This window comes from Barbus barbus, assembly GCF_936440315.1.
Source record: "Barbus barbus genome assembly, chromosome: 22".
NCBI lineage: Eukaryota > Metazoa > Chordata > Actinopteri > Cypriniformes > Cyprinidae > Barbus > Barbus barbus.
Window position 1 is genome coordinate 27,272,239 of NC_136750.1, and position 27,797 is coordinate 27,300,035.

Consider the following 27,797-nt stretch of genomic DNA (forward strand, 5'->3'; position numbering starts at 1 on the left):
GACGTTTGTAAATAAGCCTCGAACACCTGTCCAATAAACGAATCTTACTGTGAGGAAGGCATGGATCATGAATATTAAATAAGTTAAGTAAGTGCAGTAAGTGGAAAATCCAGGAAGGTTACCAAGCAACGTTTGCTGGTCTAAATTAATATTCATCAGTTATGCCTTCGCAGTAGTGGGATCATAAAAAGATTTTACTACTGAAATCATGTGCTGTTTGTGGTGTTACATATAAAACAATTTAATCTGCATTAAGTTTGTTTGTTTAAAATGTTTTTCTTTGCTTTTATATTATATAACTTGTTTTATTTGTTGTTACTATAATAAATATATTAGTTAAAATTATTATAATAACCTTAACCTTAATAACCTTATTTAAGATTATATATATATATATATATATATATATATATATATATATATATATATATATATATTGAGTCAGATGTCACTTTTCTATTCTATTCCTGAAAATGTCACACTCTGCCAGGGAGCACTTCATGCTTGAGGCTAAAGAAAAACCCTTTTCCTCAAACCCAGAGAGGAAAACTCCTTTTGGATAAATACTTTTTAAAAATCATTTGACTCTTGATTTCTGTGGGTTACTATAATGAAAAAAATGATAAGAAGCTATTCAAAAATTAGCTGTTGACCATAATCAGTACAGAAATTCATAGTAAACTAGTTTGTTACAATCTTACTAGCTTTATTCATTAAGCTAAAAAATGTAATATGTAATTTATTTATGAGGTAGTCATGACAGTTAATACACTTTTATGAACACATTTCATAAAAGAGAGTTCCTGCAATGGCACATGAACCAATAATCACTGTATTGTGAAATTTATTCATATTTTTATGGCACACATACTGTACATTGTTAATCCTTCAAAACACAGCAGTTCTCTTCTGAAGGGAAACAAAACTTTTTAAATCTCCTTTTCAACTGAAACGAGCAATCAAAACACATTTGAAAAAAAAAAATTGTTTCATAACCATAAAAATCAGCAACGTTTCCCTTTTCCCTTTCACAGATCGATTTCCATGGCAAATATAAGCTCTACTCAAATCAACAGGTATAAAAGCGCAAAAAACAGCACTGTATAACAATTTCACTTACTAACTAGGCTGGTTTTGACCTATTATAAGGTTGATATTTGCAGCTCCTCGTTAGAACATAATTCTACACTTGAACAGTCGTTAAACCATCCTGAATGACGCTGATGTTCCTCAACGTTTCTCTACAGAGGAGTTGCTACAGTACTAAGAGTTTTGAGGCGTATCTTGACGTTTTTATTGTTTGTAATGTTCAGAAAGTGCTTTGCAGCAGGCAGTGGCACCCGCAGCCAGTGGGACAGACCTCTTGAGAGCGAAACCAGTCCATCATGTGACTGGTGTGTCCTCCGTGCCCGCAGCTCAGGCAGAAGTTAGAAGAGCCGCGTACGGCCACGTGACAGATGGCGCACTGGAAGGTGAAGCGCTTGCAGACGGCGCACTGGGTGCCGCGGACCTGACTGCGACAGTGGCAGCAGTAAACGCCAAACTCTGCATACGAGAGCAAAGACACGATGCAGGCTCATAAATGTGGGTGTTAAACATTTGTTCAAGAGTTAAACATTGATCGACATTCCAGAAATGCTTCGCTCCTTTAAGGAATGCTTATGGATTATCACAGAAAATAGTTTATATTTGATCAAAGGAAGGTTGCACCAGAATAAATGTAAAACATACAGTTTAGAAAATATAACAAGACTTCACATGACTGCTCAAGAAACATTTATTATTGTCAATGTTGAAAACAGCTGTGATGCTTATAAGATTTTTGTGCATAGTTAATATAAATATAATAAATAATAAAACAATAATTTTTACTATAATAATTATATTCTAACATTATTAATAGTAATAATAACAATTAGTATTATTAAAAATAATAAGCAATTAATAAATGATTAGTATAATTATTAATATTAATAATAACAATTAGTATTATTAAAAATAATAAGCAATTAGTAAATGATTAGTATAATTATTAATATTAATAATAACAATTAGTATTATTAAAAATAATAAGCAATTAGTAAATGATTAGTATGATAATAATAATGTTATTATAAGTATTATTACTATTATTTATAAATAACAAAAACAATAATAATCTGATAAATTGATTAACTATTAATTGCATACAATTATTATTATTATTGTTGTTATAATGAATGTTGAAAACAGTTTTGATTCATATTTTTGTGCAAACCAACATAATTAAATAACTATTAGAAATTAAACTCCAATTATTATTATTATTATTACTTTTATAATTATTATATTATAAATCATTATTAATATAATAATAATTAATTAGTATTATAAAAATTCTTAATTCTTATTAGTATTCTTATTGTTTATAAATAACTATAATTGTCTAATGAATTGTATATCAATTGTATTAATTACACTATAAATATTAATAATAATAATAGTTTTTAATTGTAGCGTTTAGGTAGGATTTAAATTTTTTTGGTCACAAAACAAATACAAATAACCAGAAGCTTTTATAGAACCGTCTACAATTTAAGAATTTAAACATCTTTACATCTCATATTATGTGAAAAATAATTATAAGTGCTGTAATAACAATAGAAGATGCACATATCTACTTCTACGCTCACTTATATGTGCATTACAGGAAACACACCTTTTGCTTGTTTTAACAAACTGAGTTGAAACCTTTTTCTGAGGCGGTCTGGTAGTCTGTCCCAGAAGCTGTTTGGAATCCTTTTTCTTTAACATACCTATGCCTTTGTGTGGCTCTGGAGGGCAGGAGACAAATTTGAGCACCTCTGCCCTCTTGTCCTTCATGCCCCATTGGTGCAGGATTTCACCGTAACACTTCTTGAAGTCGTCAAACTGCCAGGAGTTGGAGGGGTCCAGCAATCTGTGGATCAGAAGCACCTCTTTAGTGTTAGTTTGGGGATGCAGTGTTAATGTGATAAGTGGAAAAGTCACTGACTTTCACCTTTTGTTCATGTCGTGTTGTTCTTTTTCTCGTTCTCGGGGGTCGGTGTATATCTGGTTTGCATAGCGATAGTCATCTGGAGACGATTCTCCCCAGGGAGGAGCATGCTCTGATTCACGTCCAGCTGAAAGAGAAAAGATCCATATTTTCACAACGATCAGAAGTTATGGAGCTGTTTTCTCTAACAGTTCTATTACTAACAGACTCATAACTAAAACATTTTGTCATGATGCGGAAAAATTTGGTACATTTCACATACAGCTGTAAGGGAAGGTGGATTTTTACCATTGAAAATAGCTTAGAAATTACATTATGGGTGAGCAATATGAATGTGTAACATATTGGGCACTAATGTTTTCATTAATTATGAAAACAATATATTAATGTTATTAATTATAGGAAATCAGTAAATATATAGACTACACAGAATAATAGCAAAAATATAATTTTAGTAAATTAATCAATCAGATTATTATTATTGTTGTTATTTATAAATAATAATATTAATATCATAATAAATGTTTACAATGCTACTATTATTATTAAAATTCTAAAATTGCTAATAATAATTGTTATCATCATTTCTAAAAAAAAAAAAAAATTTAAATACTATAATATTATTAAAAACGACTATATGAATAAACTCATGATCGCTCACCCATGGTCCACGGAGTGTTTGCAGAGTCTGAGGTACTTGAACATGATCCGGATGTGACAGAACTAGAGGTGAAACTGGGCTAAATAATACAGTATTAATAATACAAAAGCAAACAAATAAACACAGATGCGGGTCACAGATATTAATATATCTTCGATATACATGAATATTTCCAACATATTTAAGAAAGAAATATACAACTGATCCTAGTTTAACTGAAAGACACAATTAATTACAACAGAATCCAGACATTGATGAGTTAGGTTTTCAAACATACGTAGCGGGAGTGGTGTGACGTGAAGATCGCCGGTCGAGGTTGCTGATGTCCGTATAGAGTGAAATATTCCTGAGGACTGCTGTGACCTCTGAACACACTGCACAGCATAGCCAGACTCTGAACATCACTCATCTGACTGTAGTGTTCAAGCCTGTGGAGGAAAGAGACAAAGTCAAAGATCATGAGAAAACAAGGACATGTTCATCAATTCTAGCTGGATATAATGCACTTCTGATGGTTTCACAGATTGAAAGCTGCAACTCACAATGTCTCCAGCAGGTGCCGCCCAAATGGGTGTTTGGCCCAGGGAGTTCCAGCATCAGGGTCAGGGTCAGGACTGAGGTCAAGATTCGTGGCAGCCGAGGCAAGCGCCCATACCTAGAGACAGAGCGTGGAGAAATGGCTTTAAAAATGGCTCGTATGGAAATCATGCCCACACATACACTACAGGTCAAAACCTTGGAATAATTAAGAATTATTAATGCTTTTGAACGAAGTCTCTTATGCTCGAAAACTGCATATATTTGATTAAAAATACAGTAAAATTTATAATAAATGTATTTTCAAATGTAATTTATTCCTGTGATACAAATCTGATTTTTTTTCATTCTTATTGTCAATGCTGAAAACAGCTTTTTGCCGTTTAATATTTTTGTTGACATCATGATTTTTTTTATTTCATTATATAAATAAAAGTTCAAAAGAACAGCATTTATTTGAAAAAAAAATTTTTTTTTAACATTATAAATATTTTCAATGATATTTAAAGGGGTCATCGGATGCCCATTTTCCACAAGTTGATATGATTCTTTAGGGTCTTAATGAAAAGTCTATAACATACTTTGGTTAAAAATTCTCAATGGTAGTGTAAAAAACACCTTTTTAAAGCTCTCTTCAGCACGCTGATCTAGTCCATGCTTCTTTAAAGGGGTCATATGTTACTAAAAAGAACAATATTTTGTGTATTTGGTGTAATGCAATATGTTTATGTGGTTTAAAGTTAAAAAACACATTAACAGAAAAATTAACAAAATTACTCCAGACTTATCAGTTTTTACAAAAGTGTTATGCAGCACAACTGTTTTCAACATTAATAATAATAATAATAATAATAATAAGCATATTTCTAAAGGATCATGTGAAGACTGGAATAAATTACATTTTTAAATACATTAAAATAAAAAAACTTATTTTAAATTGTAATCATATTTCACAATATTACTGATTTTACAATATTTTTGGGGCATCCTCAAATGAAAGGTGGAGGAGTGCAAGGTCTCTACCATCCACCAGCTCCGTGATGTCGTCATTGTGGAGTGGAAGAGGACTCCAGTGGCAACCTGTGAAGCTCTGGTGAACTCCATGCCTAAGAGGCTTAAGGCAGTGTTGGAAAATAATGGTGGCCACACAAAATATTGACACTTTGGGCCCAATTTGGACATTTTCACTTTGGGGTGTACTCACTTTTGTGGCCAGCGGTTTAGGCATGAATGGGTGTGTGTTGAGTTATTTTGAGGGGACAGCAAATTTACATATTTATACAAGTTGTACACTCACTACTTTACATTGTAGCAAAGTGTCATTTCTTCAGTGTTGTCACATGAAAATATATAATAAAATATTTACAAAAATGTGAGGGGTGTACTCACTTCTGTGTATGTAGGTGATTTTATCACACTACTTTCATGTAACACATAATGTTTAAATATTGTTGTTATACTTTTTATATTTTGTTCATTCTGGCGTAAACATTTTAAAAAATCGTAATTATTCCAAACACTTGACTGACATTACATACCTTTGCTAAATCCCTGCGGCCCACAGCTAAGGCCGCCGCCCCATTCTTCTGACACGTGTCCTGTATGTCATTAACATTTAGCCTAAGGTGAAGAAAAACAAAGACGCTGAGGATCAAGATGACATTTGAACAAAAGAATGTCACAGTATCGGCAGATGATGCTGTAAGTTATCGCTGTTACTAACCAGACAGATATCTATATCTAAATATGACCTGGAATGCATTTCTATCTGAGAAAACATAACATACACGTATGTCTCCCCGAGGGCTTTGCGCACAGGAAGCAGACACGAGACTTCCTGGATGATGACTTTGCCAGCCAATTTGATGGGTCTGCTGCTGTAGTCTCCTCCCTCTCGCTTGCCTTTCCAGCGGCGGGATTTCTGAACACCGTAATAATGACAAACAACAGGATCAGTCACTTTCTGATCAAAATAAAAAATAAATAACCCTTATGGTTGTCAGAATGAGAAAAACCCTTTTAAAAATATAATTAGAAATCATTATATATTGAATTATTATTATTATGCATGTTATCATTAGAATTACTATAATTATTGATTATTTTGAATAATTTTTTCTAAATGCTTCATATTTGTTAAATGCACTAAAAAAACTGTTAAACTGTTAAGATCAGCATAGACATTAAAGCTTCATTTGAAATATCATTAGGGTCTAAAATTATTTGCCAAAGGTGGGTAAATCAAGAATATCCACTAACCATAAATATTCAGTAGCAGCCATGAAATTAAAATTTAAATATTTAACAAAACTTTAATAAAGTAATAAAAAAAGTACTAAATAATTATAATATACTTTATTTATCATATATTAATTGACATAGATATTTATATTTACGAATATACTTATATTTTTCTTTATAAATATATATATATTTTTTTTTCCGCTGTACATTTTTTTTTGTTAACAAACTGATGGGTTACAGTGTTACACACAACATCAAATACATGAGAAAGATTGAAAAAAGGGATGATCTTTCATTTTTACGATCTGTAAACGTCTGCTAAATTAGTACAGATTTGTTTCAAAAGAGACAATTTAGGGCAAGATGGTGAGCTGTGATGTGCCATATGTGAAATGTATGACAGCAAGTGAATGAAATGCTTTAAAGCAACAAGCATTAGACCAAATAGATGAGAGAGAGAATAAGTGGGAGGGAGGGGCGGAGGTCAATACCGGACAGTCATGAATAGTCTGCACAGACCAGCGGCGGGGAGCAGACAGAGGGGGCTTCTGATTGGATAAAACAGACCACAGCAACATGAGTGAGGGACACATGCCACCAAAACTCAACAGGAGAAAGACAGCACAGAGAACAACAGTGCAAAGGAACTGTGAAAATGGTGCTTTTGAACAGGTGGAACAAGCGGGTGGGATGTGAAAAGCAAGAATAACAACTCAGAACGGAACAAAAAGTAGAAAAACATGTTATTTAACCAAGGAGGAACAATACAGTCAGGTCTTGAAAGTAAAACACATTTTAGAAATAATGTGTAAACCTGTCTGCAGACAGGAAGAATAAAAATAAACAAAATACAATAAATCATCTGACCATGGCTGCTGAATATAAATTTGCTTCCCGCCAGGACTAATTTTAGTCCTATATGACAAGTCTCACCCGTTCTTTGTAGTAAAAGGACGATATGGACACTTGGTCTTTGTCTGTGCGTGTTGGGCTCCCGCTGTACAACCTCAGGGTGGTCTGAGACTCCGTTCGCATCTTCATGGGCGTCATCACTCCGCTGTGATACGCCGAGAGAGCTGACAGAGACCTGCACATACTTCATCTTAGGACACGAGCTAAACTGTCAAATAATATAATATAATAATATATATAGCATAACGTGCCATGTTTCAGACACACCAAGCAAACTGGACTGAATATTCACCTGGGAGTAGGTTCAGTCGGAGGGACCGTACGATGCATAGATATGGGCCGAGTGAAATAAACCAAGGAACCTAATAAGCAAATTAAGCTGAAATTGATGTCTTTCATTTACATATAAAAACCAAAGTCTGGAATGTTTTTTAAAAAAGAGGTTTCTTGTGGCCATCAAGGCTGCATTTATTTGATCGACAATACAAACAACAAAAAAGTAACCAAAAAAAACAGCAATATTGTGAAATATCATTACAATTTAAGAACAATTTTCTATTTGAATATATTTTAAAATGCAATGAATCCTTGTGATGCAAAGCTACATTTTTTCAGCATCCTTACTCCAGTATTTAGTGTCACATGATCCTGCAGAAATCATTCTAATATGCTCAATTATCATTAATTGTTATTGGTTCTCAATAATTAATAGTATTGAAAACAGTTTTTGCTGCTTAATTTGTGAAAACCGTGATACTTTTTTTTTTTTTCCAAAAGAACAGCATTTATTTGAAATAGAAACATTATTGTAAGATTATAAATAACAATATGACATCACTGTGACATTATAAATATTTTACTGATTAATTGGAAGCATCCTTTCTTAATAAAAATATTAATTTATTTTAAAAAAAATTACCCCAAACTTACCGGTTCCCACAAAAATATTAAGCAGCATGATCATTTTCAACAGTGATAATAATAAGAAATGTTTCTTGAGCAGCAAATCAGTATATTACAATGATTTCTGAAGGATCACGTGACACTGAAGTCTGGAGTAATGATGCTGAAAATTCAGCTTTGCATCACAGGAATAAATTACATTCTGAAATATACTCAAATAAAAAATATATATTTTAAATTGCAATAATTTTTCACACAATATTACTGTATTTTTGATCAAATGCAGCCTTGGTGAGCAAGTGAGACTAAAAATATGTTAATGTTTTAATTTTTTTATTATTCCAATCTTTTTATCATCAGTATATATATGTGTGTATTGTTTTACACATTTCATTTTAGGCCTATATATGAACGAAATTTCATGCATAATGGACAACAATTAAAACAATACAAAAGGTCTTATCCCAGACTACCTGTCCCACAGAAGCGCGCCCCTGAGGTGCGTGGGAAGGGGATGTTGGAGTCCTGGTACGAGCCGTAAGTGTTGGTTACTCGAGGGAAAGCAGGAAGTGCAGGAGTCACCGGATTGGTGAGCACGTAAGGGTTTGTACCATCCTCCTGGACATCCAATAGGTGATTTAAAAACTCTTCACGGTGAGCATGGAAACCATTCGGAAACGTGTTTGAATAAAATAACTACAAAAGTAAATCTCACTCACCATGACTCCATCTGACTCTAAGCAAGACACCAGCTGTCGAACACATGGCTCTAAGCAGTTCTGGTTTCTCTTTACCTTCTGAAGTGACGTATCTGTCAGGATCTACAAAAGAGATGAAGCTGCTTCAATATGACATTGTTTAAAGCTTTGACTAAATGTCAAGGATAGCTTGATGGGCGTTAGAGTTTCAACCTTCTTTATCTTGGTCTTCATGGAAGACGAGATGTTCGTCGGAGAGACGAACTGGAAAGATGGAGCTGCATTGTTGGGATATTGGGCAGGAAACTTCACCACGAGACGAACACGATTGGCTCCGCAGTCAGCCGACACAAAGCAACTGCGGTTGACAGCATCCATCTACAAGAACAATACGTCACTGTCTTATTTACGTTGCATGCCATGTTGCATTGCATGCCATTTATTAGAATTCTGCAACATGACACTCCACAAAACAGACAATTAATCTAATTATTTTGTTGAAACATTCCTTGTTGCACCAGATTTACAGAAATCACAGTGACTGACCTCCACATTGACGTTACGAATCTGTAAGTTGACTAGAGAAAACTCTTGCTGCAGAGTCTGAGGCAAACCTGGTACGTCATTCTTACCACCAGACTGAGGGCCATCAAACTGATCTGTGAACAGACAATAATTTATATTCAATAAAACTAGGATCTGACTGGAACATACACTTTTTTCACATCACCATATATGACGAATGGGATGAAAAATAATCTTAATAATCAGTTATAATGATAAAAATATTCAGTTCATAATTTAAATCCAAAATACATTTTTAATATTAGTTAAAAAATCTACAAAATTCAGATTACAATTTACTTTACGTGCATCTCATATTGCATTCTACACTCTACCATTCAAGTTTGGGGTCGGTATGATTTTGTAATGTTTTTTGAAGGCAAAAATTGTGTCAATTTTTAAAAATATTATTACAATTTAAAATAACTGTTTTCTATTTGAATATATTTTAAAATATAATTTATTTGTGTGATGCGAAACTGAATTTTCAGCATCATTACTCCAGTCTTCAGTGTCACATGATCCTTCAGAAATCATTCTAATATGCTGATTTAGAAACTAACCACAAACTTTTGATAGGTATTGTACAGTATGTCTGTCTATATTATATAAAATAATAGTATAGATAAAAGTGAAAAGATTATAACATGTATAAGATATAGACAGACAGGCACACTTATGTATATGTTATAAATTCATAATTCTTGACTCATTTCACGTCATAAACAATCCAATCTACTTTCTGTGCAGATTTGGGTCTATTTTATTCTAATTGGTGATTCTATTCTATCAGTTTTTCACCTTGTGAGTTGTCCGCTGTGAATCCAGGGCTGAGTGGAGGTTCGGAGTCTGGGGACCTCAGAGTTTTCTCCGTCTCTGTGGTGATAGTCAAGCCCTCCATCAACTCGTCCACAATGTCATTGGCACAGCACAGCTACAGATCACATGAGCCAATCAGTCTCAAACATAAAGTCACCAGCTGTACTGAAAGCATTGAGTTCCTGAGCATCACCTTCTGAAGTTGAGGATCTACTCTCCATATCCTCAGGGTTTGATCTCTGGACCATGTGACCAGCTGGCAGTCTTTGGAACCTAAAATACAGAATGGCCAGTGGAAGGCAATAATACGTGTCTGTTCTTAAAGTCAAAATGAAGCACTCATTTACAGAATTATCAGCACCTACTGGTTTCTCCTCTCACCTTCTTTCTGCGGCCTCCACTGAAACTCAAGCACAACATCGTCGTGGCCCACGAACGCGTGAACAGGACTGTTCAGTTCCAGTGTGCTCCACAGCAGGAGGCTGTTCTCTCGCCGGAGCTGAGGAACCATCACTGTAACCAGGCCGTTAGAGAAGGGCTGAACAGAACGAGAGGAAGAGGGTGCAGTGAGTACTTTAAAATATGCTAATTCATATTTACTAGAATTACACATGATATTTCAATTACAGTGATGCAAGTGTAAGGGGGGAAAAGTACACTACTGGACAAAAATTATGAATTTTTTTTATGTAAGAAGTCGCTCACGCCCTAAATCTGTATTAATTTAATACAGTAAAAACTAAATGTTTCCTGAGCAGCAAATCAGCGTATTTGAATGATTTCTAAAAGGGTCATGTGACACCGAAGACTGGAGTAATGATGCTGAAAATTCTGATTTGCCTGACAGGAATAAATTAGATTTTAAAATATATTCAAATAGAAAACAGTTATTTTAAATTGTAATAATATTTCGCAGCGTTACAGTTTTTTGCTGTACCGTGTATCTGGCCTTCCACACAGGCACCTGACATGACAAGATATCAAGGTACTTCCGGGGTTGTCTGTAGTCCCAAAACTTTTGGAGTAAATCATAATAGACAAAGAATCAAGTGTAAGTTAAACTGCAGCAGAATAATAGAATGTGAACAATATGATCAATAATGATCATAATCACCCGAACAGAGTTGTCCTGGCTGGAAGTAGCCAGGATGTACTCGTTATCCGGGTGCCAGTCCAGACCATGAATCTTTGACAGGTGGGCGGCTACATACTCCACAGCAGTGTTTGGTTTCTGTAGCACAGAACAGTAAGCAGACAGATTAACAGACAAACAAAGATTGCTTAATTGATAACTGATACCAATGATGATTTTATAATCATGATGCAGCAAGTAAAATAATCACCCTCTTGTCCCAGATTCTGACATCACCATCATGACTTGACGCCAAACAATAATGATTCCGTCTGTTCCACTTCACCTGAGAGGCTCCAGCTATTATACAGAGGAAATGTGGGGAAAAAAATAAATAAAAGAATGGACCTTGCATAAATAAACTGATTGATGAGTTGGACTCAGTGAGTCTTTCCACTTACCCACAGCAGACAGCGCCACGGTTGGCTTTCGAGTGTCCCTGGAAATTAAAATAGAAAAGTGTAAAATATGGGGGAATGCACTCTTTATCATGCACTCTTTGTCCAAACTCACCTTGTGTCCCATATGTAGATGTAAGTGTCCACAGAACTCGTGACAAGAAACTCTGGTTCAAACCACGACCAGTCCAAATCACTGAAATAGTAAAAGAGTTATTTATTATAATTTTTTGTCATATTAGAAGAGAATATTTACATTCTCAAGTCAGATCAATTCAAGTAATTTCACTTATATATTGCTTTTCACAACACACTTTGTTCAAAGCAGCTTTTTCCAAGTCTCATAATTTCAGTGTTTACAGTATATTACTTTAATGCCTAATTGTCCACAATTTAGCAGCTTAGAGCGGAGCGATAGTATATTTTACATCTGGTGAATATATAAAGTCACCAAACTTTTTTGGCTCATGCATTTTCTTGTCATTGTTTGGATAAGACAAAATGATCAGATTTCTTAAGTAGCATTTCATCTTTGTTACCTTATAACACGTGTGTGGCCTTGTAAAGATGTATGTGCTTCACCGGATCCATCACGCCAAACGTACAGGTCGACGCGCTGGTTACTCTGCGGAGATGACAAAATGTATTTTTACAATACAGAAAATTCATAAAATGTGACCCTGGACCACAAAACTCGTCATATTTCACACAGGTATATTTATAGCAATAACCAACAATACATTGTATGGGTCAAAACTATCGATTTTTCTATATATAGAAAATATTTTTCTGTATATACTTTTTCTTTTATGCCAAAACTCATTAGGATATTAAGTAAAGATCATGTTCCATGAAGATATTTAGAAAATTTCCTACCGTAAATAAATCAACGCTTAATTTTTGATTATTAATATGCAATGCTAAGAACTTCATTTGGACATCTAGGATCACAAATAAGAGCTAAAACTTATTTGTACTGTGTATATATAAAGACACAAACATACAGCATATATTTTCAAAATATTTACATGTATATTTATATTCATATATAAATATATGATATAATATAAACATATTTTTCTTAAATATATATATACATGCATGTGTGTGTCTTTATATATATACACACACACATATATTATGTAAACAAAAATATTTATTTTGGATGCGATTAATCGCTTGACAGCACTATAAACTAATGTTAACTAATGGAAACTTACTGTAGGGTGTTACTAAATAAATATTATGCATGCATGTGAAACAATAAATATGACAGTGTCATAAATCTTCTTTACGCACAGATGCTGCAAATAAATGGGCCTCGGTTTTGTGCGGATTCCACTGGACTGTCCCAACATCCCATTTGCTCTGGCGGCTGATTTTGCGTGGAGCCTCGGACGGCGTCTCCAAATTTACAACATATAAGAATCGTCTCCTGTTCAAAGCATTCACAAGTGAAAGAGTAAATAGACTGTGTGGTGAAACAATGCATGCAAAATGATAAACAGATAAGAAACAGGATGTAGATTCAGCGTATAGAGCTAAGCTACAGATGGTGTTTATAATTGCACATGAGGATGTGATATTAGCCGAGGCTGCACAAACCCAGAGAGAACAGCGTGCTGGCCGAGACAGTCCACTGACATCGCTGTAGCCTGAAAACACAACACATCACCCTCAAATATACTTGTGTCATTTTCTTTTTACCTTTCTAAATGTAATGTATACCATTGCATTGCGTTGATATTGTCTAGTGTTACTGTATATCCTGCTTCAGTTCTTACAAATATACTTAAAACTGCTCTTTTTAAAAAATAAATCACACTTGATTTGATACTTTATATCAATGCAATGGTATACAGACATTTTAAGTGTGCCCATATACTTACTAAAGCCAATATATCTACATTAAACCACAGTTATTAAAGATATCCCATGTAATTTCCCAGGTTTTCATTTATTTTTTAACAACATGTTTATTGTAACTCATAATAACTGAAAATAGTATGTTTACCATGGTAGGTTTATAAGATAACACCTTGATAAACAAAGAATGTCATTCAAATCTAAGTTTAATAGACGTCGCTCAGTTTTGACATGACAGCTGTGCACGTGTATTGCTCTAATGCTCGTGAAAACTACTCCTCTGACGCATCTAATGCATGCATGCAGGTGTAGTGATTGTGTACCTGTGCGTCTCGGAACTCCACCACCACATTCTCACTGCTCCAGCGGGCCGCCATCTTCACCCACCAGAACGTCAACAAATGACGTGATACTAACGGGACGACAGAGTAATCTCGCGAGAACTCGCTGCTGCTGCTGCAGTGCTCTGGCAAGAACCCTATTGGGCAAGATGGCGGCGATCATGGTGGAGCATGTTGTGGCAGACGCAGGCGCTTTTCTCAAAAGGGCTCCTCTGCAAGTGAGTTATTGTTGATGACGTTGCCGTCTTATTTGATTATTTTAATACTTTTGCTCAGAAATGTCAGTTTTAATGTCTACGACGCAGGATAAATGACAGAACTGTCACGTGTGCTGTACTGCGGAGTTAGAATAAATAATAAATTGTATGTAAGATTGTGGTGTTTTTGATTACATAAAGGCAATACACTAACCAAAAAAATACGTTTTCTACCATTGTAGTGCCTTGGTGTATTTTAAAGACAATTCTTTCAGTCATTCATAATATTTTATAATTTAATATGTATAATATTTTTTGTGAAATTAAAACATTTGTCTGTTATCACATTGTTTTGTGTGTGTATGTTTTAGGAAATTGGAAAGAACATTTATTCCCTGAAGGATGTTGTTGATGAAATTCGGGATAAACCAACAAAAAGGAGTTTGGCTTTTTTGCCATACAAGCTCAATTTAAAAGAACCGTTTCCAGAGCACGTCAAATTTGGTAATAATAATATGTCTTATGTCGAATGTCTTTATTTGAATGCTGAAAGTATGTTATGGGTGGTGATTTACGCAAAATGTTTTATTTACTTTAAATCCCAGTTACAGAATTTGCTAAAAAGACAGGAGACTATCCCAGTCTTTCAGCCACAGACATCAAGGTCTTGGCTCTGACTTATCAACTGGAAACCGAGAATGTGGGAACTGAGCATTTGAAGAAAGAACCTGAGAAAAAGGTACTGATTATTGATTAATACAGATCTTCTTTCACATTCATTCACATCTGTTTTTCAACATTGTTATTTATGTTTGCATTTCAGGTCCAAATATGCAATACACCGAGACACCCAGAGACTCCTGTTGGCATTGCAGGTTTCCATTTTCCATCAAAAGTAAGACATTACTTGCAAATGCGAGTATTGTATTTGAGTAATGTTATTGTAAATGAATATCCATGTTTTTTCCAGTTTGATGCTGGTGTTTTTATATACAGAGACAGCAGATGCCTTCGCAGATATGCATTAATGATGTCGATCTACCTTAAGGGCACCTATTAATTTCTGCTTCTTTTCTTCAAAAGTCATCAAATAATCCAAATACAGTTGTCCAAAGCCCACCTACATCAAACGAGCCACAAGACCCCGATAGTTCACAATTCAACAGCTTTCAGTTTTGGAGGAGTCCTCTGCCCAGCATTGAGAATGAGCTTCTGGAACTGCTGGTGAGGAATCCAACAACATCCAAAACACTGCCACAGTCACCTAAGACCAAAAAAGTCAAATAAAATCATATTTTCCTTCTGTCTAGGCTGCAGATGCCATCACAGTCACAGACAAACTAGAGTCTGTTGACCTGTCCGCTGACAGTCAGCTGGCTGAATCTGAAGAACATGATGGCTCAAATGAAGACCAACATGAGGAAGAAGAAAGCAGCGAGGAGGAGGATGGTGATGATGGTGGAGGTTGGATTACTCCCAGCAACATAAAGCAAGTCCAGATGGATGCTGGTAACTGGGCACCGACAGCAGATGTCAAAGTGGGCTGCGTGACCACAGACTTTGCCATGCAGGTACTTGTGGTCATTGATTAGACATATTTGGAAACAATCTATTAAAACATGTTTTCACAGATTTTATAATATTATATTGTCACAATTGTGAAAGAAAGATGCTAGATTATGAAAATAAGCAATTATTGTTCATTAAAACAATGTGCACTGAATTAATAAGGAATAGTTCAGCCAAAACTGTAAATTTGTTGAAAATGTACCTTCTCTCTAGCCATCCAAGATGTAGATGAGTTTATTTATCAGAAGAGATTTGGAGAAATTTTGCATTACATCGCTTGCTCACTGCAGTGAATGGGTGCCGTCAGAAAGAGAGTCTAAACAGCTGATAAAAACATCACAATTATCTACAAGTAATCCACACCAATCCAGTCCATCAATTAATGTCTTGTGAAGCAAAAAGTTGTGTGTTTGTGAGAAACAAATCTATCATTAAGAAGTTTTAACTTCAAATCATTGCTTCCATCTAGAATACGAGTCATACATAATATTGTTTCCTCCAGTCAAAAAGTGAACTCCTCTGAATCAGAAGAGATATGTGCACCGCTCAAGCAGTGTTTACAAGCAAAAACAGTTCAAAGCAAATGGTTTTGATGTGAGAGGACAACAGGAGATGGACTTTTTCACTGGAGGAAGTGTTAAAGATTATGAACTCAAAAAACGCCTTGATGGATTTGTTTCTTACAAACGCACAGCTTTTCACTTCACATGATGTTAACTTATGTACTGGAGGCATATGGATTACTTGTGGATTATTGTGATGTTTTTATCAGCTGTTTGGACTCTCATTCTGACGGCACCCATTCACTTCAGAGGATCCATTCGTGAGCAAGTAACAACGCAAAATGATTCCTTTTTCATGCACATTAAGCAAATATGGTCAATTATTTCCATTATTTTGTAAAAAACACCTAATGTGTCATTGTTTTCCTGACAGAATGTTCTGATTCAGATTGGACTGCATGTGCTGTCTGTTAATGGGATGCTTATTAAATACACCAGGAGTTACATTCTGCGCTGTCATGCCTGCTTCAAGTGAGTGATGGATTCACCTCGGAAAATAATATGTTTTGGAGCAGGAATAATTACACATTTATACTAATAAGTGATGTGTGTTACATGGACACTGTTGTTTCCATATTTTTAGGACAACAACAAACATGAACAAATCTTTCTGTCCAAATTGTGGGAACAACACCTTGAAGAAGGTTGCAGTCAGCATCAATGAGGACGGCACAATGCAGATGCATTTATCCAGGAATCCCAAAGTGCTGAATCCAAAGGGAAAGAGAGTGAGTTATGCTTTGGATGTTTTTTATGAAATTATGAGTTGAATGCATTAGAAATTTGGCAGGTATTGCATGAATAGTGTCATATAAATCAATACTACTGATCAGGCACTTATGGTTTGTCTCTTCTCTCATCCTCTGCAGTACTCTTTGCCTTTGCCGCAAGGAGGAAAACACGCCAACAATCCACACCTGGTGGACGATCAGCATTTCCCCCAGCAGAGATTGTCTAAAAAGGCTCGTCAGAAGATTAATGTGTTTGACCCAGATTACCTGGCCGGCAGCTCTCCGTTCTCCGAGCATGATATCTACAGCAGGTCAGCCAGCCTACAACTGCGGGAGACCCAGGCCGGAGGAGGAAGACGGCGAACAAATCCTAACACAGCACGCAAAAAATGTGTTAAGAAGTGATTGTGTACTCGCACTACCTGCAGAATCTGGACTGGAAGCCTGAATCATTGAATTCTTGATCCACTTCAGTTCTCTTGACCTTATGTTTAACTCTATATTACAAATAATTTTCCATATTATACCCTTGTACCAGTTGAAACTGTGATATGGAAATCTTATTTTTGTGCCAACTTGTTTGTGATGTAGATAAAAAGACTATCTGCGATTCCATGCAGACTGCTAAAGGTTTTACGGGGAAAAAAATGGAACACCTTTGACTCAATATAAAGAATATCAAAATATCAGAAACAAGCAGCCTAATATTTTTATCCAGTTTTTTTTTAATAAAGCTAAAAATATGAGCAAACAAAAAACAACAGAAGTCAAATGCAATACATAGTCCAATTACTAGAACATACAGATGCCACAAAGGTTTATGAACACAAGTTAAACTTAAAAGGACAGTTCACCCAAAAATAAAAGTGATCCTCAAACTGAATTTTTATTTTGTCTTCATTCTGAATAATTCATGTCATGATGTAAAATGTATTGCTTTAAAGTGCATCTTTAATAAAATATCAACAGAAAAGGCATTTATTATTTAATGCAATGACATTCAGAAATTAAGTGTCCAAATACATTTTGGGACCTCTAAGTCATAGAAAACTTTTTTTTTTTTACAATTTAAATATATTATACCATATTTTGTTACTTATTACCTTCTCCAAATAAAGCTGCAAACAAAAATGCAAACCCAGCCATGTCCAGATAGATATTTGCCATCAACAAAGCATTTTTTAGGACCCCTAAAAACATGCACACCCTGCATGTAGTGTTTTTTATTTTGACATCTCAATATTAACATCTGTTGAAAACAAATCATCTGGTTCTGTCAAGTCCTGTACATTAAAGTTCATTTCAGGCTCCAGGATCGGGTTGTTTTGCTCGGTACTGACTGCTTCAGCAGAAATTGTCTCTTTTTGAGAAAGACGAGGATCAGATGCTGACACAGGCTCTTGTTGTTCAGATAATACAGTTTTTTCTTCTTGAGGTGTTACGGGTTTGAGTGCAGTCGAGGGATCGGATTCAGCTGTGGTCAGGCTGCTCAGATCAGTGCAGAGATCCAGGACAGAGGTCACGGGCTCCTTCTGGGGCAGAACAAACTCCAGCGGCTCCAGAATCATGTTCACATTAATGCAGCCAAGACTGCCATATTTATAAACCTGGGTTGGCGGAACACCTACAATACAAATACAAGATAAACTTTTAAGTCGACATCAAATGGTGTTTGCAACCGGTTTTTATTTCTGGAATGGGACAAAAATTATTTTATCCTGAGGATATTTACCCAGTATGAGAGCAAGTTGGGCTGGAGGAAAGAGAACTTGTAAACATCGGTTCAAGAAAGGCACCATGTCTTCAGCAAATGCACTGCAGAACTGGACGAATAACTCTCGTTCACGGCTACTGAAGGCAGATTCCTCAGCTCGATGGAAAACCAGGATCAGCTTGGTCACCTAAGAACAGAATAACATTGTTACATCAGATCATGTGAAAAGAATTGTTCAAGGAAGCAAAGTAAATATGTCTACATCTTTTCAATGTCCATTTGAATTCAGTTAAATCTTTTTGGTTTTACAGAAATTATTCAAAATCACACCAAGGATGGTAACTATAAAAGTCCACAACTATAACAATAACGACAAACAAGAACAATACTGGAATACAATAAGTTGGAATCACTTTCAAAGTGCTTTTTTCCAAGTGATGAATGATAAAAAAAATAAATAATAATAACAACATTGACAGCCAATCAGAATCCAATCCTGCTTTACAGAACTTGAGAATTTAAAGTTACAGATTACAAATCTACAGAGCATGCTTATAATAAACAAAGTTACTAATGACGGTTAAAACGTTAGTTAAAGTCACTTTTATAGTTAGCGTTCTTTGTGTGAATAGGCCTTTATTTATCAAGAATGCATTAAATGGATCAAAAGTACCAGTAAAAGAATATTACAAAAGGTTTTTATTTCAAACAAATGCTGCTCTTTCAAACTTTCCATTCATCAAAGAATCCTGAAGAAAATATTTCATGGTTTCCAAAAGAAAACATTGATAAGAAAATAAATATTTGATAAATAACCAAATCTGTATTAGAATGATTTCTGAAGTATCACGTGACACTGAAGACTGAAGTAATGATAGTGAATATTCAGCTTTGATCACAAATAAATTGAATTTGAAAAAATATACAAATATTTAAATTCGAATAATATTTCTAATTTTTACTGTATTTTTGATCAAATAAATGCAGACTTGATGACCATAAGAATCTTCTTTAAAAAAAAAAAAAAAAAAAACTTACCTGTTATATATATTTCTAACATATTATTCATGTAATTAATTACCTTAATAAGGGCTTCCTCAACACATCTGCTAACTTCCTGTGCGAGTCCAATAGGGCAGCACAGGCGTAAGTCATTGAAGGCTGTCAGGACGTTATTGAGGAAGCAGGCTAGAGGTGGGAAATCCAGCAGGGCCATGGGGGGCTGCAGTGTGCCCGGCTGGGTGCTCGGGACCGCCGGCGGAATGGTGCTTCCAAATATCGACGGCAGAGAAATTAGTGTATACAAGTTCATATCCTCTTGGAACTTGTCCACTGCTTCCTGAATAGCCTTCCGGAACGTCTCCATGGCAACCTGCTGAAATATGGGAGCGAGTTGGCCACGAAAATCTGCCCCGACCCGGCTAAAGGAAAGCCCGAAGTACATGCACTGGCCGAGCAGAGAGTCCAAACGGCTTCCCACCCCACGCTGGAGGTCCCGATCGAGGGTCTCCAAGAACTGCGCCGCCTGCTGCACCACCCATCCGTGAAAGATAGCGCTCTCGTTCAACGCCTGACCGCCGGGCGGCAGCAACGGATCCTCGTCGGAGAATATGGCGCGATACTGGGTGATGATGTCGAAGAGATGCACACGGCAGGTTTCGATGGTTTTAGTAATGTGGAAGTACGGGTCTTTGTCTGGGATGGCGGCAAGAATGGATCGCAGCCAACTTCCACGGGCTTGCAGGAACTTGACGCGCAGCTCGGCTTCGGTGAAAACATCCATTCTGCGCAAGTATCCGATCACACGCAGGCAAACCGGAAGCTGTGTATTACTACGCAGCTGCTGAAGAAGTTGGTTCAGCATGAGCTGAGCAGATAGTCGGACCTCGTGCACAATTCCCTAATAGCATACAAACAGAAATATTATTTAGTAGAAATATTTGCAATTTTTCAGTCATTTTTATCTAAATTTATTTTAAAATCAATTGTGTTTGTTTTATCTAGCTATTTATTCCTTTATTTTTTTTGTTTTCCTACTGTTGCATTTATTTATGTCTTTAAATTTTTTGCAGGTTTGGTCCTCCATATACGTGAGCCCAAGTTTATTTGTATAGTGCATTTCTCACAAACTGATAGTTTCAGAGTCAATTTAGTTTATAATGTAACTATAATGCATGTTTGTTTTATACTTTTCAATCCTGCTCTGAATAGAGGTTAAAGCGATAGTTCACCCCAAAATATTAATAGTGTAATTAATTATTCACCCTCAAGTTGTTCCTAACCTGTATGCATTTCTTTCTTCTGTTGAACATAAAAGAAGATATTTTAAGAATGTTGTCAAAGTCAGTGAATTATTTTTGTATACTTTGGAAGTCAATGGCTACCATCAATTAATCGGTTGCCAACATTCTTCAAAATATCTTATTTTGTGTTCAAAAGAAAGAAAAACTTTTACAGGTTTGAAATAAATGAGGGTGAGCAAATTATGACAATTTTCATTTTTGGGTGAACTCTCGCTTTAAATTTAAAGCATTTGTTGTGAAAGAAACTAAAATACATTTTTAGTGTTTATAAACATTTTAGATACCAGAATTTTGCATTACTTAGCCTAGAATTAAAATGTGACAGACTTAACTATGCTTTTTTTTTTTTACCCAGTGTGACTGATTTTTCAGAAAATAAGGTAATAGTAAAAAAACAATGAATCGTCTTGGATTACTGGTGCAGAACAGTATCAGATGTACCTGAATGACAGGAAGTGATGCATGTTTTTTCTCCAGTCTCTTCACATAAGCGGCGAGCTCCAGCGCCTCCTCGTAGTATCCGTTACGCACGCACGTGTCCATCAGCTGAGGGATCTCCAGAATCTCCAAGATCTCAGTGTGGCGATTCAGTGTCAGGCTGTTCATACGCCTGCTGATGCTGATCTCCTCTGCCTCCTTTATAAAACCTCTGCAAAGAAATGACAAAACAGAAACCAGTTGCTTCAAGTATACTTCATATTTTATACAGTAGTGCGCACTCTAATGTGTTTGCTTGGCTGCTGATGCAATGCATTTTTTCTCATGGGACTAATATAAAATTCAGTCATAATAATAACTTTCATTAATGGACATTATATAATGCTTAACATGAATGTACAATAAAATTTTTGTTGTTTTTAAAATAAATTAATACCTTTATTCAGCAAGGATGCATTAAATTGATCAAATATGACAAATACATTTATAATGTTACTAAAGATTTCTATTTCAAATAAATGCTGGTCTTGTTTTGAACTTTCTATTTATCAAAGAATGCACATTTCAGTTTTCACAAAAATATTGAGCAGCACAGTTTTCGATAATAATGTGAAATGTTTATTGAGCAAATCAGCATATTAATATGATCTCTGAAGGATCGTGTGACACTTAAGACTGGAGTAATGATGCTGAAAATTCAGCTTTTTAATCACAGGAATAAATTACATTTGAAAATATATTGCAACAGAAAACGGTTCCTTTAAATGGTAATATTATTACATAATTTTACTGTAATTTTGATCAAATAAATGCGGTTTTGTTTAGCACTGGAGACTTTTTTTTAAAACCTTTTTTAAAATCTTACCAAACACTTGAAAAGCAGTGTACATTCATATGAAAACAGATCAAATATGGATATATTTTCTGACTATATGAAAGTATATTATGATCTTTTAAGCAGTGGGTGAAACATACATTTAAAAGACATCATGCATATAAACTGAAAGTTATCAGACTTACCAAATCTATCATACATTTATATCGATTCATCTGCAATGTGCAATACATTTAGACTAATAATGATCTATTGAACGTTATAAAAGTTAAATCCTTATTAATAAATAAAAAATTATTCCTTTTAAGTAACGATAACTACTAACATTGTCCATTCACGCAATCAAAACAAATAAAAATTAAATAAAAATCAAACATAAATACGTTATCAAATCAATAAATACATAACCTGTCAATCATCTATCTTTACTTCATAGTAAGTACCAGTTCTAATTTTTCTTTAGAAAATTATATTTAAATACTAGTCACTATCAGTGTAGGGGATAACGCATTACAAGTTACGTAATCAGATTACTTTTTTCAAGTAACTAGTAAAGTAATGCATTACTTTTTAATTTACAAGAAAATATCGGAGTTACTTTTTCAAAAAAGTAACACCAGTTACTTTGTTTTCCCATTTATTGACTGACATGGGAGAAATCAGAAGTACAGAGACGTCGTGTGCGCTGTGTGAACATGATGTTAGTTCTAATGTGAATCTCACTCGCAAAAAACAGATTTAGTATTCATCAAAATGAATTAAAACTCAGAATATGACGCAAACATGCAATAATAAAATATGTTAAACAACACAAATGTATCTAATCCCATTTTATTATTGATGATCTTTGATAACAATTGTGCTTCATTGTTTTTTATTGCTGAAGTGTTCTTCTCAGACGTGAATTTACTCTTCCTTCAGCACTTTTTGGTGTGAAAGGGCCATAAATAGAACTTATTATATTAAAAACAAACAATCAAGCCCTGATCATATTTTAAAAGTAACGCGAAAGTAACGTAACGCATTAAGTAACGCAATTACTTACTTTTCAGGGAATAACGCAATATTCTAATGCATTACTTTTAAAAGTAACTTTCCCCAACACTGGTCACTAACTCACTATTGGAATAAGTACTAGTATCTAATCTAATGAATAAACACTGGTAACGTTACTAAATACACTAGTATCTAAAGAATAAACACTAGTAGCTAATGAATAAGTACTAGTACTTAATGAAAATGTAACAGTATCTAAAAAATAAGTACGAGTAGCGTGCAAACTGGTATGGCTTATAGATTAAATGTTAAGACGCCTTATAACCTGTCAATCATCTACTGTTTCCTGCACAGACCTGCATCTCTCAGTGAAGCTGGGGAGCTTGTGCAGTAGCTTGGAGAGGCAGTTCTCCACCGTGCTGAAGTCGGTGTATATGTGCTGTGTGCAGTCCGCGGTCCTGATGAACGTCTTGTAGTTGGTGAAGGCCAGTTCTCGGGTCTGCTGCAGGATCTGCGCCCGCTCCTCCGCCAGACGCTCCGGCTCCCGGTTCAGCTCATCCACGCCGCAAGAGCTCAGCTGCGACAAATACGCCGCGAAGTCCGGCTTCTCCCTCCAGTTCTCAGGAAAGCTGTCCTTAAAGATCGAGGCCAGGATACTCTCATCTTCCACGTCTACGGCAGCCATGATCGAAGTGTTGATGATTCAAAACCCTGCAAAAACTTTATTTAAACGGCACGACGTCACTGGTGTGCGACGGACTGAACCCAACTCACGTGTCTGACGCGCTTCGAGCTTCATTAGCAGGAATATCATTATTACTTTCATCATGCGTCCGTTAACAGACGAAGAGACAAAAACGATGTTTGAGAAACTCTCTAAATAGTAAGTGACATGTTTCGGTAAGACCAGGAATGTATTAACATCATGTGTAAAAAAACAAGCTAAACTATTATAAGATGTATTTTTTTATCATAAATGTACTATTATGTTATTGTAATAGGAAACATCTTTGTAGGGTTTTTGTTTATTAAATGTATTGTTGTATGATATTTATTAGGTGTTATGTTTGGCTATGTTTACATGGTTTTGTAATATTATTTACAGCTCTTATTTATTAAGTATTGTGTATGTGTGCTGCATAATATAGCCCAGGGTTATTTAAAATTAGACTTAAAGTATGTTTTAATAGCAATTGCATTAAGTACGGCCAATTTTTGTGTTTCTAGCATTGGGGAGAATATCAAACTTCTTATTGATCGACCAGATGGGTCTTACTGTTTCAGACTTCATAATGATCGAGTATATTATATGAGGTAAGGTTGTCAGCTGTTTTTAATATTCCTATTAAATATGGTCTCCATAAACATTTCCTGTGCAAGTTTCCTATTCATTTGTATCCAGTTTGATTTAATGTAAATATGAATGTGCATTAAACTGAATAGTAATCTAATTATGTCATCTTTTCCATTTTAGTGAAAAAATTCTGAAGTTGGCTACAAATATCTCCCGAGATAAACTGGTATCAGTTGGCACGTGTTTCGGAAAGTTCACAAAAACACAGAAGTTCCGTCTGCACATCACTGCTCTCGATTTCCTTGCACCATATGCTAAGGTACATATTAATTCTGGTTTTGTGTTTTCCAATATTAACAGTTATTTTCTTTTTTATTGGTGTGAAGCTACTTTGAAACGATCTGTATTGTATAAAGCACAATATAAGTAAATGTGACTTGATTATGTCTGTATGCATTTATATAATTTTTTTGGCTTTTTTTCTCTTTGTTTACTGTGGGATTAAATAAAACGCAATTTAAGCAGAAGCTTTTAGATCAGTGTTTTTTTTTTTTAAGATCAGGAGAAAACTAATTCAATCAAGTTACCTTGGACATAATCAAGTGCATCCAAACTTTTGACTGGCTATGTGCATACAGTATATCATATTTCATAATGCAATGCACCTAATGTATGCCATTGTAGTTTAAGGTGTGGGTAAAGCCGGGATCCGAGCAGTCATTCCTGTATGGAAACCACATCATGAAGTCCGGCCTGGGGAGAATCACAGAAAACACAACACAGTACCAAGGAGTGGTGGTGTATTCCATGGCTGATGTACCGCTGGTGAGATAATTTTGAAAATACTGAAGGGGGAGCAACAGTTGTCATGCTAAAGAAATAGTTTACCCAAAAATGAAAATTTACTCACCCTCAGGCCATCAAAGATGTAGTTTGTTTGTTCATCAGAACAGGTTTGGAGAAATGTAGCATTACATCACTTGCTCACCAACTGATCATCTGCAGTGAATGGGTGCCGTCAGAATGAGAGTCCAAACAGCTGATTAAAAACATCACAATAATCCACACCACTCCAGTCCATCAGTTAACATCCTGTGAAGCGAAAAGCTGCATGTTTGGAATAAAATTATTGTGATGTTTTTATCAGCTGTTTGGGCTCTCATTCTGACGGCACCCATTCACTGCAGAGGATCATTGGTGAGCAAGTGATGTAATGCTAAATTTCTTCAAACCTGGGGGGTGGCAAATGTACAGTCATGACCAACAATATCGGCACCTTTGGTAAATATGATCAAAGAATGCTGTGAAAATTAATCTGCATTGTTAATCCTTTTGAACTTTTATTTAATAAATTCACAAAAATCTAACCTTTCATTGGACAATAAGAATTTATGAAATAAGTGTTTTTCTCTAATACACATTGGACACAATTAATGGCACCCTTTTATTCAATACTTTTTGAAACCATAGTTCCAGTCGTGTCTGATAACTGAATATGCTGGAGTTTGTTTTTGGATGAGCTAGGAGAATTGTTTTTGAAACACTCCCAAACAACATGTGGTGATGTAGGTGCTGTTTGACAATTTTTAAGGTTTTCTGACCCCGAAACTTAACTATTTTCTGCAATTCTCCAGCTGTGGTCCTTGGAGAGTCTTTAGCTACTCAAACTCTCCTCCTCACCGTGCATTAGGACGATATCGATGCACGTCCTCTTCCAGGCAGTTTCGTAACATTTTCTGTTGATTGGAAATTCTTCATTATTGCCCTGATGGTGGAAATGGGAATTTTCACTGCTCTAGCTCTTTTCTTAAAGCCACTTCACTAATTTGTGAAGCTCAATTATCTTTTGCTGCACATCAGAAATATATTCTTTGGTTTTTCTCATTGTGATGGATGATTAAGGAAATTTGGGCTTTGTTTTCCCTCCTATTTATATTTCTGTGAAACAGGAAGCTATGGCTGAATAACTTCATGTTCATAATCACTGGAGTGCTCAAAATTGTGAAATGAATTGGAATAGACTTCCGAGATATTTTACTCATAAGAATTTCTAGGGGTGCCAATAATTTTGTCCAACGTGTATTTGAGAAAAATTTTTATTTCATAATGATATTTCCCCCCATTTTAAATTCTTATCCAGTGAAAGGTTAGATTTTTGTGAATTTGTTAAATAAAAGATCAGAAGGATTAACAATGCAGATTAATTTTCACAGCCACCTTTGATCATATTTACCAAGGGTGTTGATATTTTTGGTCATGACTGTACATTTATGTGAACTGTTCCTTTAAGAAAAGTATTGAGTGATCTTGTATGGTGCTCTCACACCTTGATCTCTCTTCAGGGCTTTGGAGTGGCAGCGAAGACCACACAGGAGTGTAGGAAGGTCGACCCCATGTCCATTGTGGTTTTCCATCAGGCTGATATTGGCGAGTACATCAGAAGTGAAGACACGCTCACATAAGAGGATATAATATCTGCAGTGCTCATGGACAGTTCATTACATTCTGGTGACTGGATGTTCTTTTACACAAGTTTGATAGACTTTCCCAACTTTACAATTCCAAGCAGTTTTCTGTGTTTAAACATGTTGTATGTGACTATTTCTGCATCAAAGAAATACAAAAAAGTAAAACTTCAAGGTTTTAAAATAACAGTATTTTTTGTGATTTTTATGAATTACTTTAAAATGAAACAGGGCACAAAACCAGATCAAACTTATACAAAGTAGTTAAAAAAACTAATGTTTAGCAACACAAGAAAACTGATTTGCTAAACAGTATTCAACAAATAATCAAAAGTGCTTTTTCCTCCCAGATGTTTGTTATTCTAGGCAATAAAATATTTCAAATAAATGCTGTTCTTTTGAACTTTTTCAACATTTATAATAATAAATGTTTCTTGAGCGGCAAATCAGCATATTGGAATGATTTCTGAAGGATCTTGTGACACTGAACACTGGTGTTGGAAATTCAGCTTTGCATCACAGGAATAAACTTAATATTAAAAGTTATTTGAATAAATATGTGAGCATAAGAGATTTCTTTAAAAAACACCTAAAGAAATCA

At 35.1% G+C, this 27,797-nt stretch overlaps 5 protein-coding genes across 5 annotated transcripts; 2 read left to right on the top strand and 3 right to left on the bottom strand.

Moving 5' to 3' along the window:
• Positions 1-827: 827 nt before the first annotated feature.
• Positions 828-4,328, bottom strand: LOC306888579 (GATOR2 complex protein WDR59-like). The gene is made up of 6 exons (XM_079446999.1): positions 4,220-4,328; positions 3,955-4,105; positions 3,678-3,739; positions 3,020-3,143; positions 2,796-2,938; positions 828-1,545 (listed from the first exon to the last, which is right to left on the bottom strand). The coding sequence occupies exons 2-6, from the start codon at positions 4,077-4,079 to the stop codon at positions 1,310-1,312; spliced, it is 690 nt and encodes a 229-aa protein (XP_079303125.1). The 5' UTR covers positions 4,080-4,105; positions 4,220-4,328; the 3' UTR covers positions 828-1,309.
• A 3,330-nt stretch (positions 4,329-7,658) lies between these two features.
• Positions 7,659-14,147, bottom strand: LOC306888578 (GATOR2 complex protein WDR59-like; the record flags this gene model as incomplete). The annotated part of the gene is made up of 17 exons (XM_079446998.1): positions 14,074-14,147; positions 13,490-13,539; positions 13,184-13,319; positions 12,424-12,509; positions 12,000-12,080; positions 11,888-11,925; positions 11,698-11,786; positions 11,469-11,585; positions 11,292-11,369; positions 10,736-10,892; positions 10,548-10,627; positions 10,337-10,469; positions 9,518-9,630; positions 9,185-9,349; positions 8,993-9,094; positions 8,747-8,891; positions 7,659-7,732 (listed from the first exon to the last, which is right to left on the bottom strand). Exons 1-17 carry the CDS (start codon positions 14,125-14,127, stop codon positions 7,659-7,661), a joined length of 1,698 nt encoding a protein of 565 aa, XP_079303124.1. The 5' UTR covers positions 14,128-14,147.
• A 67-nt stretch (positions 14,148-14,214) lies between these two features.
• LOC306888296 (RNA-binding protein NOB1-like) lies at positions 14,215-18,464 on the top strand. The gene is made up of 9 exons (XM_079446494.1): positions 14,215-14,309; positions 14,660-14,792; positions 14,894-15,027; positions 15,112-15,183; positions 15,372-15,512; positions 15,599-15,859; positions 16,794-16,891; positions 17,004-17,148; positions 17,290-18,464. The coding sequence occupies exons 1-9, from the start codon at positions 14,241-14,243 to the stop codon at positions 17,554-17,556; spliced, it is 1,320 nt and encodes a 439-aa protein (XP_079302620.1). The 5' UTR covers positions 14,215-14,240; the 3' UTR covers positions 17,557-18,464.
• Positions 17,864-24,150, bottom strand: LOC306888295 (conserved oligomeric Golgi complex subunit 8-like). The gene is made up of 5 exons (XM_079446493.1): positions 23,794-24,150; positions 21,610-21,817; positions 19,947-20,765; positions 18,884-19,052; positions 17,864-18,775 (listed from the first exon to the last, which is right to left on the bottom strand). Exons 1-5 carry the CDS (start codon positions 24,120-24,122, stop codon positions 18,375-18,377), a joined length of 1,926 nt encoding a protein of 641 aa, XP_079302619.1. The 5' UTR covers positions 24,123-24,150; the 3' UTR covers positions 17,864-18,374.
• Positions 23,805-27,746, top strand: LOC306888298 (60S ribosome subunit biogenesis protein NIP7 homolog). The gene is made up of 5 exons (XM_079446496.1): positions 23,805-24,320; positions 24,665-24,751; positions 24,912-25,050; positions 25,416-25,556; positions 27,074-27,746. The coding sequence occupies exons 1-5, from the start codon at positions 24,265-24,267 to the stop codon at positions 27,191-27,193; spliced, it is 543 nt and encodes a 180-aa protein (XP_079302622.1). The 5' UTR covers positions 23,805-24,264; the 3' UTR covers positions 27,194-27,746.
• Positions 27,747-27,797: the final 51 nt, after the last annotated feature.